Source organism: Hippoglossus stenolepis, chromosome 8, assembly GCF_022539355.2.
Source record: "Hippoglossus stenolepis isolate QCI-W04-F060 chromosome 8, HSTE1.2, whole genome shotgun sequence".
Lineage (NCBI taxonomy): Eukaryota > Metazoa > Chordata > Actinopteri > Pleuronectiformes > Pleuronectidae > Hippoglossus > Hippoglossus stenolepis.
The window spans coordinates 24943314-24958140 of record NC_061490.1 but is presented as its reverse complement, the minus strand read 5'-3'; the positions used below and the strand labels follow the sequence as shown (position 1 = coordinate 24958140).

The 14827-nt window shown below is 44.6% G+C and overlaps 1 protein-coding gene across 6 annotated transcripts in view; it reads left to right on the top strand.

The window, feature by feature from the left end:
• The window catches only part of sema6e (sema domain, transmembrane domain (TM), and cytoplasmic domain, (semaphorin) 6E), a 142041-nt gene that overhangs the window by 83978 nt on the left and 43236 nt on the right, over window positions 1–14827 (top strand). For all 6 annotated transcript variants that reach the window (XM_035164083.2, XM_035164082.2, XM_035164086.2 and 3 more), the window contains 5 exons: window positions 2487–2601; window positions 4309–4366; window positions 7892–7948; window positions 8892–8993; window positions 14359–14449. In XM_035164083.2, coding sequence (XP_035019974.1) covers window positions 2487–2601; window positions 4309–4366; window positions 7892–7948; window positions 8892–8993; window positions 14359–14449 — 423 coding nt within the window. The remainder of the gene's footprint in view (window positions 1–2486; window positions 2602–4308; window positions 4367–7891; window positions 7949–8891; window positions 8994–14358; window positions 14450–14827) is intronic.

Here is a 14827-nt window from a genome sequence, read left to right as displayed (position 1 = left end):
TTTACATGTCATCGTTAGCTGTAACATTTTGGTTCGTTTGTAAAAAGTCAACGTGACTCGAAACGCAAATAAATGAGCAACAGCTGCAGATTGGATGATTTCTTTGCTTGGTGTGAACCAGCTGTTCCTGATGTTGATGTAAATGGAAAATATTAGTGTCATCTCTTTGGAAATATATCATTTTTTAAACAAATAACAAGTATTACACTTTGCTTGAAACCTCCTAGAATGTCGAGCAGTAGAGTGCCTACTTACACCTACGCTCTTATGAAACCACATTTAAATCTGCTTCATCTACTCCAAATTACACACTTACATTCAAGAGTTTACCAGCAGATTCTGACTGAACACACGTCTTCAGACCCCCCGTGATTCATCAGTGCCACCCAATCACTGGGGAGGTCTTCAGAAAAGATCCCGACTGCTGTATGTAATGGCCCATAATTGATTTAAGAGGCGGCTGAGACCACGGCCCACGCACTGTAATTGATCTATCTGGAGGAGAGCAATGCAACCATTAGCAGAAATAGCTGCGCTAATAGTGCTATATGTGGCGCTCCATCCCAGGTGTAATGAGAGCAATTTGTCACCTCTGGCTCCAGCAGGTGACAGAGGGACACAAGGTCGCTCACGGGTCCGTGATACTTCCCGTGTGAGTCGTTCGTCGGGCGGAAGTCGATGAAGGCAAAGCTAAGAGATGCTTCCTCCAGGACTCGCCTCGGCTTTTTGCCTCGTTGTGACAGCTGAGGAGACTCGAACCCACTTCCCTTTGTAGGCGTTTGTTATTTTATGTAAACTAGCAAGATGCTCTTAGGAAGTGAGCCACGTACTTGCAGAAAATCCATGCAAACTCTGTGGTCGGCAGAGTTGCTGCACATGTGAGATGTAACTGTGGACACCGTCACCTGCTCTGTGATTCAGCCCTGGGCCGTGCCCCACGCTGCCCCCTAAACTTTAGAGGGTGTGAAAGTGCTGAGGAGTAATTAGAAAAGCTCATTCACCGGGGAGCGGCGGTGGGCCACTGAGCCGCTGGGAGTCTCCTCACCAGACAGTGCAGCGAGGTCCAGCGCTCTGCCAGACATTAGGCGCTTAAATCTTTAAACAGTCGATTCCAGACGAGCGTTTAGGGGAACATATGGCTCCCTGTAGAGAGACCCATTTCAGATTGCGGTGTATTTCTAGCGGGCATTGCTAATTCAGCAGCAGCCCGGGTCAGATGGGAGGCTGGAGGGCACTTAACACAGGACGGTACAGATCCAGAGCAGCGTGGCCTTGAGCTGAATCACTGCTCAGTCAAAAAAAACTGAAAGAAGGGAAAGGGCGCAGGAAGTGTGTGATGTGGAGGACAGTCGGGTGTCAGTAGGCTGTCAGTAGTGAACAGGCAGATTCTACTTCTGCCTCCAGCTTCCTTTTCTTTTTCTAAATACATGCACGTCCTTCCCCTGACTGACTGTCGTCCTGTTATTTAAACCGCTCGGCAGCTTCTCCCCTCGTCCTCCCGTGAGTCGGCTGGAATTAAAATGCAGAGGAGGGAGAATATTAAAAAAATGAAAATCTGCCGTGGTGCAACACAGAGTGGATATTATATCACTCTCCCTTTATATCATTCTCTTTGCACCACTTCCCTCACTTCATCTTATCTAATATTTTCATGCTGCTGCCTCCTCATTTTGTTTTAGCGCATGGACGCACCTGGTTTCCACCGAATCAAGCTCCAGCCACCCGTGGAAACAGAAAGTTTATACTTTTGACTTTTTAACCATGTGATATCGTTTGATAAATTGAATACCCGACAACAGCAAAGTTAAACTTCATTGACCTCAAACTGTTTCCATTTAAATGTTGACCAGACAGAGACACTTTCCTTCGAGATGCGGTTTGATTTGTCGCCTCGTCCTCACTTGGCTCCGTCCCCAGACGTGTCTGTTAAGAAATGCTTACCAGGAGCCATTTATTTAAATCACACTGACTTCTATGACACTGCTGCGTAATTTGCAACTTTGGATGCTATCCCCCCCCCCACCCCCCCCCCGCTCATCCATCTCCACAAGTGGACATTAGCATACAGTGGGTGTGCTCTGGGTTGTTTTAGCACAATGGGCCAAATTGTAACCTTCATTTTTGTGTTTATTTTCAACCTGCGAAGGTGTGATGTTTCTCTCGGTTGCTGATTTGTTGTTAAATGTTGTCGCTCTGTTGCCTTTTGACGGATGTGAGACCAACACAGACAGTTTGTAGAAGCACTGACATGTGACGACTGAGATTCAATAACACGTTGAGGAGAGTTGGTCTGCGTCTCCTCGTCGTTTTTATTATTTCTCCTTGAATAACTGTCAAGTTCGAGCTCTGGCTTTCTTTCCCTCAAAGGGGAGATAATGCATCAGTCTCACTTTTTCCAAGGAGGCGTGAGCTCGTGTCTGGTTTTATTACGAGTGTTTTAACATTTTCTTCTTCTCCTCCCTCTCCGTCTGGTTTCCCCCGCGCAGCCTCCTACCTCTACCCCAGCTTCCAGGGTCTCATGTCGGACAACGACACCGTCCGCCTGGGCCTGGACTTCCAGAGGATGCTGAGGATCAACCACATGCTCTACATCGCTGCCCGGTCAGTCAGCAACTCTCAAAGAATCTGTCATGGCTCTCGCTGCACTTTTCCCTGTAACATTCGAACAGAGAAACGAGGTTGAATTAGTGAAGGATCAGAAAAACATTTGCACAGTTCTACCTCGGTTATAAACATAACATTGTAATTGTTAAACAAAGTTATTTCACAAACATCAGATGAATAAACCCCAGGTTGAGTGAAGAAGTGTCAGTGAGGGACACTGAGTCCTCGCTCGGCCCCCTGCTGTGTCCACCGAGCTGCCGGCTGCTGTCCTGCTGATTTATAAGATAGAAATGTAGTCTCCTCTTTTTTTTTTTATCACTTATCATTTTCTTTTGGATTTTTATCAGCGATACAACGTGTTGATCACAGTTTAACGATGTCTCATCATCGTCTCGTCTTAAAAAGAATCGATGTTGACAAAAATATGTTTTCATAGCTTTTGCTCATTAAGTTAACACTAATGTGAAATGAATGCACACAGGCTGCAATGATAGTTCTTCCATTTTAGAGTGGTTATGTTTTATAATTGTTTCATTTAGTTGTTTAGTCCATCAGTGTGAAAAATATGATCCAGACTTTCAGAGCCGATCTGTTTTATATCTGCAGCCAAAGATACCCCGAAGTGTCCATTAGATTATATAAAACATGTATTTATTACAACCTGACTGATTGGTGGTTAATATCAGCCAATCTGACTATTACAACTTTTAGTGCCACATACATAAAGAAAAGTTTGGAAGTTTAAAAAGTCTATATATTTGATTAGATTTCTGTTAACTTTATATTTATAGTTATTCCAAAAGAAGTTCATGGTTTAATTGTCAGAAAAAGTTACATTTCTTTTTCATTGTTTGATAACGACCTCTGAATATAAATATCTGTTCTTATATCGCTAATAGAGAAGTTTTACTCCTAAATACTGATGTGTTTGTTTCACCATTGTTTAACTAGTGAAGTCACTGAAGCAGAACTCAGTTTAAAACCTTTATATGAGCGACGTTTGTTTCGAGGGCAGACATTTAAAAACTCTTCAACTTCCACAGCTTCTCAACAGTGAATCTTTCCTCTCTGACGAACTCCGTCTCTTCCTCCTCTGTGCTCCTCTCAGACCTGAATGTTCCTCGACTCAAACTTTCTCCACCGTGTGAGATATTTCAGGCAAACTGCTTTCAGGTTTGCCGGTTCTGGCAGCAGCTCCGCACTGTTCCTACTGCATCGCTCAGTCTAATTGTGTGCTGCTCCCCTCTCCATCAAGATGTCGTAGGTTAATTATCCAAAAAGTAGGAGGTTGTGCCTCCTCTCCTTATTTTCATTGTGCAGAATAAATTCCGCCTCGCTTCTTGGCTCCGACTCAAACTGCGGTGCTCTCGGTGCCAAGAGGCCCCCGTCCGAAAAAAGTACGGGGGCCTGGACTTGTTATTTTTCCGCGGCCGTTCGCCTCCCCTCCCCTCAATGATTCATACGGATCGGGTCGATAGATGGAAAAGTTTTGCTCTTGGAAAAGTTAAAAAATTGAAAAGCCAATAAACCCCCTGCTGCTCCACCTTCTCCCTGCCGTTGTGGAGCGGCTTCGATCCGGCAGAAGAGAAGCCTTTGTTTTTTTCAAAGCAGGGGTTTTGTGAAAAGCTGACGGAGCTTTACATTCAAATAATAACTTCTTCTTCTTCTTCTTCTTCTAACATGTCATCACTCCATCTCTTGCAGGGACCACGTGTTTGCCGTCAATCTCGCCGTTTCATCCGAGCAGATAATCCCACGACAGGTAGGAAAAGTCCTAAAGATCTTCTGCTGTTCGTCACGTCTTTACCAAACCTCGAGGTTTTTGTTCTGTATAACCTTTTCTCTAAACTTCTGCTTGAGTCGATATCACTTTATTTACCTAGCGTATTATTCAACGTGTCTCTTGTACAAACACGACCTGTTGATATTTCCTCAGTGCAAAAAAAACGTCTACTACATCCAAGATGAATTCCCGTTCTGAGAATTTGACATTTAAGGAGTGTTTGATTTGATTTGATCAGTGCCAATAGTTTTTGAATTGCCGGCTCACTTTTCATTTTTCCACGGTTAATATCATAAAATTGGATTCTGCAGACAATAAATATACAATATGATAGAACAACTAGTGGAAAGCAACAGTCCCCTTGAATTAAATCAATCAGTTCCCTAAAGAGGCCTGATTTTTCTAATAGAAATGGCTTCTTCCCTGACTCATAACTCACACTTCCACAAAGTTTCGCCGAAATCCATCCTGTAGGTTTTCCATAATCCTGCTTCCCGACAAACAAATACCAGCGAAAACATAAAACCTCGGTGTTTTCTGCAATAATGCACCTGTCCCCTGTTTTTCTGTGTTTCTGACCCACAGCAATTTAACAGGAAAAAAAAAACAAGAATCCTGTTTGTATCTGGTTGTTTTCCTTTCTGCACTTTGCCTCGCTTTTCATTCGAGTATTAAGCAATCTCTCTTCAGACATATATCCAATACAAGTGGCGCGGCGCTCTCGTGGCTGTTGAAGTGCCGCGCTCGCTCCTATCTGAATCTCATTTGTCAAACATGATTGCACTTAAATAAAAGCCCTCCGAGGCCCCGGCTTTAGTTTGCTTATATTTAGATTAGTGCCAAACACGGATATTCATTCTGATCAGGCCGCCGGTCCATGTCGAGGGGATCTGGAATATTGATTTCACCGTCGACCATGGCACAAAGCGTTGGGAGCGTGTCAGCAGTGTGATGTGCGTCCATCTGGTTCCAGTGACGTTCTGTGAGACATTCAAAGTTTGTATATGATGCTTTTGAAAACCCCTCCGCTGTGACAGCACAGTGGAAACTTATTGAAGCTCGAGCCCATATTCTGCCGTCACACTCTCGCTCCTGCTCTTCCTGTTCGGAGCTCGATCGTTAGTGTGTGACTGACTCACGCTGCCCGAAAATGATGCGTTCTCTTCATCTCAGATCCATTTTTGAACCAGCTCTTCATTTTTCACACCAGGGTGCTCATTCGTATTCCCCCCCTCGCCGTTCTCCACGGGCCTGGGTGGCTATAAGTAATTATTAGTAAACCAAATCGAGCATGGACAAAGGAAGGAGCTATTACCATAACGCTGACTCCTCCTGAATCATGTCTGATCTCCTCAAAGTCGCGGAGGGGGAGTGCTGCCTTCAAGCTCAAGGAGTCTGTCACATGTTGCTCAGGAGGAGATCGATCAGTTCGCCCTGAAGGAAAGTGATGAACATGAGGGTGGGGAAACCTTTTCAAATAATAACTAATTCAAATTATCAATCTGAATATGAGCAGCATATGTCTCCTGTAAAGGAAACGGCCTTATTCTATATTCCTCATCCAACGATGTTCCTTCAGTTTCACGATCACAGCAACTCTAGTTTTTAGTTTGTGTTCCTCAGTTGTGAAGCACAAACGTGTTCCTGTGTGCTCGTCCCCGACAACAGCCCTGTTTACTCCTGTGTGATTACTGCAGCGTTTGAACGAAGCTCATTTAAGATGCACGTCTCCTCTTCATCAAAAACACGCTGCCAGGTTTCCTGAATTCACAGGTTCCAAGTAGTGTCTGACTTGACGGCTGGAATAGAGGCTGTCTGATGAAACGGAGAAGCAGCCTTGAGAACCAGGAAGCAGGAGAACAAAGGGCTCGTGGTTCAAATTGTGTTTCAGGGACCGAGAGGACTGACCCTCAGCCCCAGTGAGGTGTTACACTACAGGCTCTTTGTGAGGCTGTAATCGAGAACAGCGTGATCCCAGTTTGTTTCTCCAGTTCGGTGCAGCAGCGTTTAGCATCTCAGGTGAAGAGAGTCTGACGGGTTTCACATACTGGGATCTGGGTTTTTTTGCTGCTAAGAAAATCCTGAGTAAACAATACGGAGAGGAGGCTTATTTTTTGCACACGTTCATACATAAATACATGAACTCCCTTTTCATATTACATATAAAGAAAGAAAAATCTAAAGTCTATGCGAAAATGAACATATTACATACAGAACTATTGCAAATCAATAAATTAACTGGATAATGATATTTTTTCTTCCTCTCTATTCCAGATAACTGGTAAATGTATATGTTTCATATGAAAACGGCCAAATCATCCATATTTACAAGATCAGGATCTTTTATTAATCTTACAAAACAGAAGCATTACGCAGTTCACAGTAAAAGACAGTAGAAACTAAGTTGAACTAATTTTCTACTTCATTTATCATAAATAATATATATATATATATATATGTATATAACTCCCTTTTATAGCTCGGAGTTGGCCCCAAAAATCAATACTGGTTAGATTCCATCTTCCTGGACACATGATTGATTCGTGGGAATTAAATTGCACTGCATTAATAAATAACTTGTATATTCAGAAATGTGCCCACAATGTACTGTTGACACAAATAGTCGAAGTGAAGACAGTAATTAAAATGTGCATATGCATGAAAGTTTGTGTATAATTATCCATTTTATATTCAGAAATGATTATCGTGCTCGTCAGAAACACGAGGACCATCTGAGGAGAGAAGTGTGGAGGTTTCACATCTGCAGGAGAAACGAGTCGAGGCTCTAAAGTGGCTGAAACCTCTGAAAGTCACATTTGGCATTAAAACCTAACGAGTCTGAAATACCAGCAGCGGAGCCTCGGTCTCCGACTCCCGGCAGAACGTCCGACACCAGACACTTTGTCTTGTTCTCGTAAAGTTCAGTCCGTGATCCCAGATGTTTACGTGTCACTGAGTGAAACATCAAACTCCTGTGAGCCGAGACAAAAAGGATCCAGTGAAGGAAACTCGGCCCCGAGAGAAGTTCAGTAAATATTCCCACGGTGGATGGGAAACATTAAACCTTCAGCCGGCAGAGCCTGTTAACAAGGGGACGCGTCTTCTTCTGCGGCAGCGTCACTGGACAAAACAGGAAGTGTGTGTGCAGGACTGTGGTCTGTAGCTAATTGGGGCTAATTGACTGCTCCTCACGTGGACAGTGATAGAAACGTCCTCCGCAGAGGTTTGATTCCCTCTCAGATCCACACGAATCGTACAGTGATTAGTTTGTTTTTGAAATCCCAGTGGAACAGCGAGGAGCCGCGCGGGCCACCGCAGGCGTCCCTCTTGTTTGCCTGTTTGTTTGTTTGTTTGTGTGCTTAGCTCCACGACAGTTTATGAAGTTAATGAGATTTTCATCGCAGCCGTCTCCGAACAGCACTTGAACGATGGGGACCAACAGAAGCTGGGATGGTGGGAAGCGGCTCGTCTGTGTGCTGACAGCCTATCTGTTCACTTTTTCAGAAACTGACTTGGAAGACGAAGGATGTGGAGAAATGCACCGTGAGGGGGAAGAACAGCGTGAGTATTATCTTCCACACGCACACACACACACACACACACACACACACACACACACACACACACACACACACACACACACACACACACCAATCTTCCTCCATTTCTCGGTTTTAAAACTCTCCCTCTCTTCCTCTGCCCTCGTTTCCTCTGCTGTGGAGGTTTTTTTAAGTGCAGCTAGTTTGAGACGTGAAACCAAACCTCAAGATTCGTGCGCTCGCACTGTACCGACCAATCATCTGCCGCCGTTTGACTAGATTGGAAGTTTGTCTGCTAACAAGGCTACAAGCAGTTAAAGCTTTGCCTTGATTACATGTGTCATCCTGTGCAGAGACGTCCACAGTAAGAGGCGTTGGCTTCTGGACACACGGGGGGGGCTCAGAGGATGTGGGCGTTTGGGTTTGGCTCTTTAAGGAAACCTATGTTTGAGGCGTCTATAGTGTAAATCACCAGCTACACTCTGATTACTGTACGTTTAAGAGCCTCCTTCCGTTTCTTGCCGTGCAATTGCTTCCAGCCTTCAACTACATTTCCTTCTATTGTGTTTTTTCCCATTTCGCTCAAACACAGTCAGGGAAAGTTTGTGGAATCGGCTCGTGACGAATCCTCAACTGTGCCAGAGTCTGACGATAGCCGAGCAAAATTTCGGGCATTTCTTGAGCTGTTGGGAGCATCTGATTGGCTCCCGATCCCCCGTGTGCCCGACAAACGCTGAAATTCGTCCCGAGTCTTAAGATTTGTCACGAGACTTGATCTAAATTGCTCAAATGGCACAGTTTAGGTCCAGTTTTATCAGAATCGGTGCCACAACCATTGGGCAAAAGACATTTGGCATAAAACCACAAGAACGAGGCGAGGGAATGACGCTGATGACGGTAAAACTCGTCCTCGTGGACCTGCTCCCTGATGCTCTCTCACATCGAGCTGTTTTTCCTCCCGACAGGACGAATGTTACAACTACATCAAAGTTCTCGTGCCGCGCAACGACGAGACGCTTTTCGCCTGCGGCACCAACGCCTTCAACCCCACCTGCCGCAACTACAAGGTAAGACACTGCACGGCCACATGCCGCAGCCGCTGCCGCAGCCGCCGCCACCACCACCTCCAGGCCTCATTTAGAGATAAGTGATCATATTACAGCTGTGGTGACAGGATGATGGACCGTGTCCTTGTGTGTGAGGAGTTGCATCCTTTTGTTTCGGCTGCTAATGGAAACAACAAGCTGCAAACTAGATTCATATCATGTTGGCACCGAGCTCGTTTTGTGTGGAAGTGTCATTAACCAGCAATGTCACGTCGTAAACGCACAAATAAAAGCAGGTCACACGGGCTCAGGCTCGACAGATGTTTTATACATCAGTGAAAACTGTTTTACACTTTCAGGCCGGGACACAACACGTCACATGACATACATCCCAAGGCAAGTTTACATACATGCTACTACATTCAGTACACGCTAAACATCACATACATGAGGTGAGGGGAAATTAATAGATTTTGTTTTGTTGTTGGCTTGAGGCAAAAATAACAGTAGTAGTATGTTACTATAAAAGGAAATGTATACAAGGAAATATGGCTGTAAAGTTTGATTAATGTGGAAATATTCCTCAGTTGATAAAAAACTGACTCGACTATTTGTCTGACGTGTTGTTAAAGTCTCAAGTTACTTTCTGAAACAATTCCCAGATATTTTGGGGCTGACTTAATGTTGAGGGAACTAAGAAGTGGTTTTATTTCAGTTGAGAAGTGTTCAGGGCCAATGATGAGAACTTCTTTGTGTAACAGAAGGTCTTTACTTCAGGTTCCGAGTCCAGCACCAGATCTTTACTCCGGGTTCTGAGGACCGAGTCCAGCTGCAGATCTTTACTTCAGGTTCTGAGGACCGAGTCCAGCTGCAGTACGTCTGTGATCGTCTGCTCGAGCCTGAACAATAGATAGAATCACGTTAACGCTGCTACAGAGACGGGTCGCACCAGGTCGAACTCAGCGTTTCACTGACGCTACAACAAACAGCTGTGAGCTCAGAGTGAGAAAATAGGTGGGAAATTATGAAAAAGCATAAATAACGAGGCACATATGGCCCATTCAGGAATACTACGTTGAATACTTGTTAGCACACACTGGACACATGCGGTACTTCTCTGTTTATCTGTAGCTGATATCAGCAGCAGGTCTGCACACACTGAGGACACGGTGTTCACTGACGAGGCTGCAGGTCACTGGGGAGGTGGGGGGGGGGATATGTTGGGTCAACACGACCGAAGATAAAGGAATCTGTTGACGGAAAACAGGACAAACTGGTGACGGTGAAATTACAGCAGCTTCCTATGAGGGAGGAGACGGAACGAGAGGAGGAGAGACGGGAGGAGACAGAACGAGAGGAGGACAGACGAGAGGAGACTAATCTCTGGTTATCTCCTCGTTTTCCCTGAATAGTAACAAACATTAAAAAGGCCCAGATTCAGTTTCTTTAAGGACAACGTGAAGGTAAAGTCAGTGTGTGAAGCAGCAGCAGCAGGTCGCAGCCGGTCATCGGAGCAGGAGGGAATACACACACTGTAAATCTTAACAGTGCGGGGGAGGCTGAGCGAGTCAAGACTATATTTCCAGAGCTGTTCTGTGAACTAACCCAGTCGTCCGTACCACGAGGTCAGAGTGTGCGAGGTTCGTCCGTGGCTTCATGTTTTATTGCTCGGGTGAAATTAAAAATCATTTTAAAGGTCGACACAGGGAGAGAAGGTTATTAACCAAAAGCCTGTTGTTTCCACCGGGGATGATGAAGTTTTAAAAACGCAGGATCGAGCAGATCCTCAGAGAGACGTGACTGAAAGGAAGTGGAACAGCTCTGGAAAACAAGAAGAAATGTAAATATGCTTTATTGGAATTTATTTCTAATGTCGTCAAACACTTTGGTTTGTGAGGGAATCTCAGCCGTGAGAACGAACTGATGAGAAGTTGATGGTCAAAGGTCAAGGTCACTGTGACCTGGTTTTACCCATAACTCAAGAATTCACATACTCATTATGACAAAACACATCTGAAACCTTTTATTCACCCCCCTCGTTAAATTCATGATCGACCAACGACCTTGAGGTGGTAACTCGTCTGGTTTAATAATGAATTAATAACAGCATGACGATCCAATATCATCCACAAATATCTCACGTCTTTGTTTAGCAAAAGTCAACATGTGGTCGTATTGACTTATTTTACCGGTTAGTCTGGAGCCGTGTATGGTTTAAATTAAAGCTGTTCACCGTCGGCAGATCAAATCTAAAAGGTCTCATGTGTCGTGAAGGAGCTGCACGGCCTCACGTCCCAGCTGCAGCATCGGGAGGTGGAACTCAACCTGTTTACAGAGCTTCACAGCGACCTACATCCAAACGTCTCCCCGCCGCCGACTCCCTCCGGTGAAGAGCGGCTGATTTACAGTTTAACCAACACACGTCCACATATTCTTTCTCTGTGCATCGCCCCCCCCAGATGTGTCCCCCCCCACCCCCAACCACCCACTTACCCCCTCATCTAAAAAAGAAAACCCAGCGCACAATAGATGACTATCCAGACAGCTGGAGAGAGAGACGAGTGTAAATCATATCAAGGAAAACTGTCTCTGGGACGTCATGAAGAGTCTGTGCAGGACAACGGGGGATTGAGTGAGAGAGAGAGAGTGTGTGTCTGTGTCTGTGTGTGTGTCTGTGTGTGTGTTGGTCAAAGACATGAATGGACGCTCAGCCGTGAACACGCAGCTCCACTGACCAGACTGCTGAGACAGCTGCTCTGTAGACAACAGAGAGGCTGTCTTCAACATGCCTCTGTGATACACACGAGAAAAAGGAAAAACCTTGAAGCGTCAAATCCATCTGTCTTCATCTTCCCGCTGGGCAGCGATCCTGCCGTCACCGCACCGCTTTGTTCAATCCTCACTTCTGCCGAGACTTCTGAGCTCTTTTTTGTTTTCTGAATTAAAAAAAAAAACTGCTGTTTCACTTGAAATGGAGTCGTCCTGCAGGCGAGACGTCCGCCGAGGATCGCTGATTCCTGAATATCTGATCAGAGACGGAATCGTGATTTTTTAAGTTTATTACTGCTGCTGCTGTTTTTCTCGTTTTTCTCTTAAAGCCCCCGTGAAATGAACATTTTCTTAATTGCCAAGTACATCTCAAAAATAACGATATGATCGTATTTAACTATATTTTCTTTTTTGACTCATCCTGCACTCAGTGGCGTTTACACATTCTACGTCCAATCCGAGCAGGTTGTCCCCATGAGGTCCGATATTGTTTCTAAACGATATGCGGAAAACAAAACCCTCCATAGCTCTGTGTTTTCACTGTACACGTAAATATGCAGAATCGGATAATTCTCCCTGTGCGTCATGCAACTTCCGCTGCAGGGGTTCGATGCCCATTCAGCTGCTGTAGTCACAGATCAATATTCACAACAATTCCCTCCAAACACTTGTTTTTACCAGATTCTCTCTGTTCCTCGACTTTAAATTCCTTCCCAGGGTTTAAGATCACATTGCTGACGTTTATTCTGGAGAAATATTGAAGTCCTCGCTTTTAGAAACCAGTTCTCTGGTTTATTGCAGAACCCAGTCGGGCCCCTTGTGAACCTTTTTTTTCAGAAATGAAAGATTATTAGTTTTGGGAATTTATCTTTGCATTTGTCAAGGGAAAACTGACAGACGTGAAATATGGAGAAAAAAGTTATTACAACAAAACCAAAAATTAAATGTTTACCTCTTGAGTCTCAGCAGCTTCTAAAAGTACATTTAGGAGTAAAATGCGAGAGTGACTCCCCTGTGGTTCCCTGTTCCCTTCTTGCTTGTCCCCGTGCGCCTGCTTCCTTTAATAAAAGCCAAATTAGAAAACACATTAAAACACTTCCTCGTCTTTGCCACTTTCTCTAATTCACTTGTGTGATTTCCTTTCTTTTTTCAAATCCATGTTTTTCTTATTATTTTCTCTCACACAAAAAGCTCTTTTCACCAGATCTAAGCGGAGCTCCCATTTGATGCCGTACAAGAGGTGGATACAATAAAAGGCGGCACTTTGTGCTATATAATGCAACCGATTCCAGCGGCAACACAAACCAGAGGCTCGGTCTGAATAATAAGTGAACACTTCACACGAGTGATATTTGGGGCAGAGCTGCTGTGTTGGCTTGCGTCAGGTTCAGGGGTGTAAACACATTCCTCTCCCACTATCTGACGTGTTATTTTTGTTCACATCCCTTGAGTTTTTACGTGGCAAAGCTCTGATGTAAAGTTTAATGGCTTATTTTCTTCCTCCTGTGAGTTGGAGCACACAGAGGCAGCAATAACACAGCACCCACAATTCAGCTGGACTCGTCCACACTGACTAGAGGTGGGAGAATATGAGACTTATTATGGTTTGTGACACTGACTCTCAAAACCACCGTATTGATTATTGGTTTATATTCAAAGATTCATGGCAGTGGTTCGGTTTGTGTTGTTTGAACCCCCGACCACTAGACGGCAGTGTTGTAATCGTGTCGTCACTTCCTCCCTCTATCAGGAAGCGAAGCCTTAAATTATCCCAGATACGATCACGTCAGTTGGAGCCAAAGTCTGTGAAGTCTCGATTAGCTGATGGAAAAGTTCAGTACTTTGCTCCATGTCCCGTCCACTAACATGGAAGAGGCAGGTTATCACCATAGCCTTAATACTGACATCCCCAAAAAACACACTTGTGACCCAAATGTGTACGTTTGTGTTAAATCATGATGCCTCAATTAATACATCGTGTTTTTATAGTTTATATAAAGCACAATTTCAAACTACCAGAGAAGTAGAAGAATAAAAAGCCTGAGAATAATGTCAACAAAGGCACAATCGTCTTTGCTGCTCATGTGCTCAGCCTCCTCTCCACACACACACACACAGACACACACACACACAGACACACACTCTTCTCATTGTCATGTACGAGCTACACAACCTTGTCACCAGCAGGTTTGCAAACGGTCACTAAATCTCTGCGGCCGAGAGATAAAGCGTTTGCTCTCCGCTCTCGACAGCACGACGTTCGAACTCCACACGCATCGTTAACGAACTCGACTCACACACACACAACGGATCAAATGAAACTAATCTCTATGATGCATGTGCTGCTGTTCATTATCGCACATTGATTTGTTGCGTATCCTTTGCTTTAAAACACGACTGCACATTAAATACCTGTGTGTGTCTGTGTGTGTGTGTTTGAGGCTGATTGATTTTGCAGTCGGTGCCGCAGTGACCTCGTGGGTTTGCGAGTGTAAACGATGATGTTGTCTTTGTGTTTACAGTCGTCACTCTGTCCTTTATGTGTTGTTGTTTTACTGGTGCAGCTTTTTTACGGTTCTGTTGTCCGTTATGAATGGTTTCGTCCTCTCTGACCTAGATGTCCACACTGGAGCAGGAAGGAGAGGAGGTGGTGGGACAGGCTCGTTGTCCCTTTGAGTCCCGGCAGTCCAACGTCGGGCTTTTCGCAGGTGAGTAAACTGAGTGATTGTAGAAATGTGATGGGTTCAGGTCCCACAGCTGCTATCTGTGTTCTTTCAAAGTGTCTTTAAAGTACCATCAGTATTAAGTTTGACATGTCTCCCCACTGACAGTCAGTGTCCGTCTCCTTGTGAACATGATATCTCTAGAAGACCTTGAGGGAATCTTTTCTAATTTGGTACGAATGTTCATTTAGACTCACAGGTTAACTGATTAGATGTGGGAGGTCAAAGGTCAAGGTCACGATGGCCTCACAAAACCATGATGTCTTTAGGAAAGTTCTTTAAAAAACTGTTCTGGTTGGCGGAGGCATACAACTACAGGACAGTAATTCTAATTTTGTTGTTTTTATTTTGGCTGATGCTGAA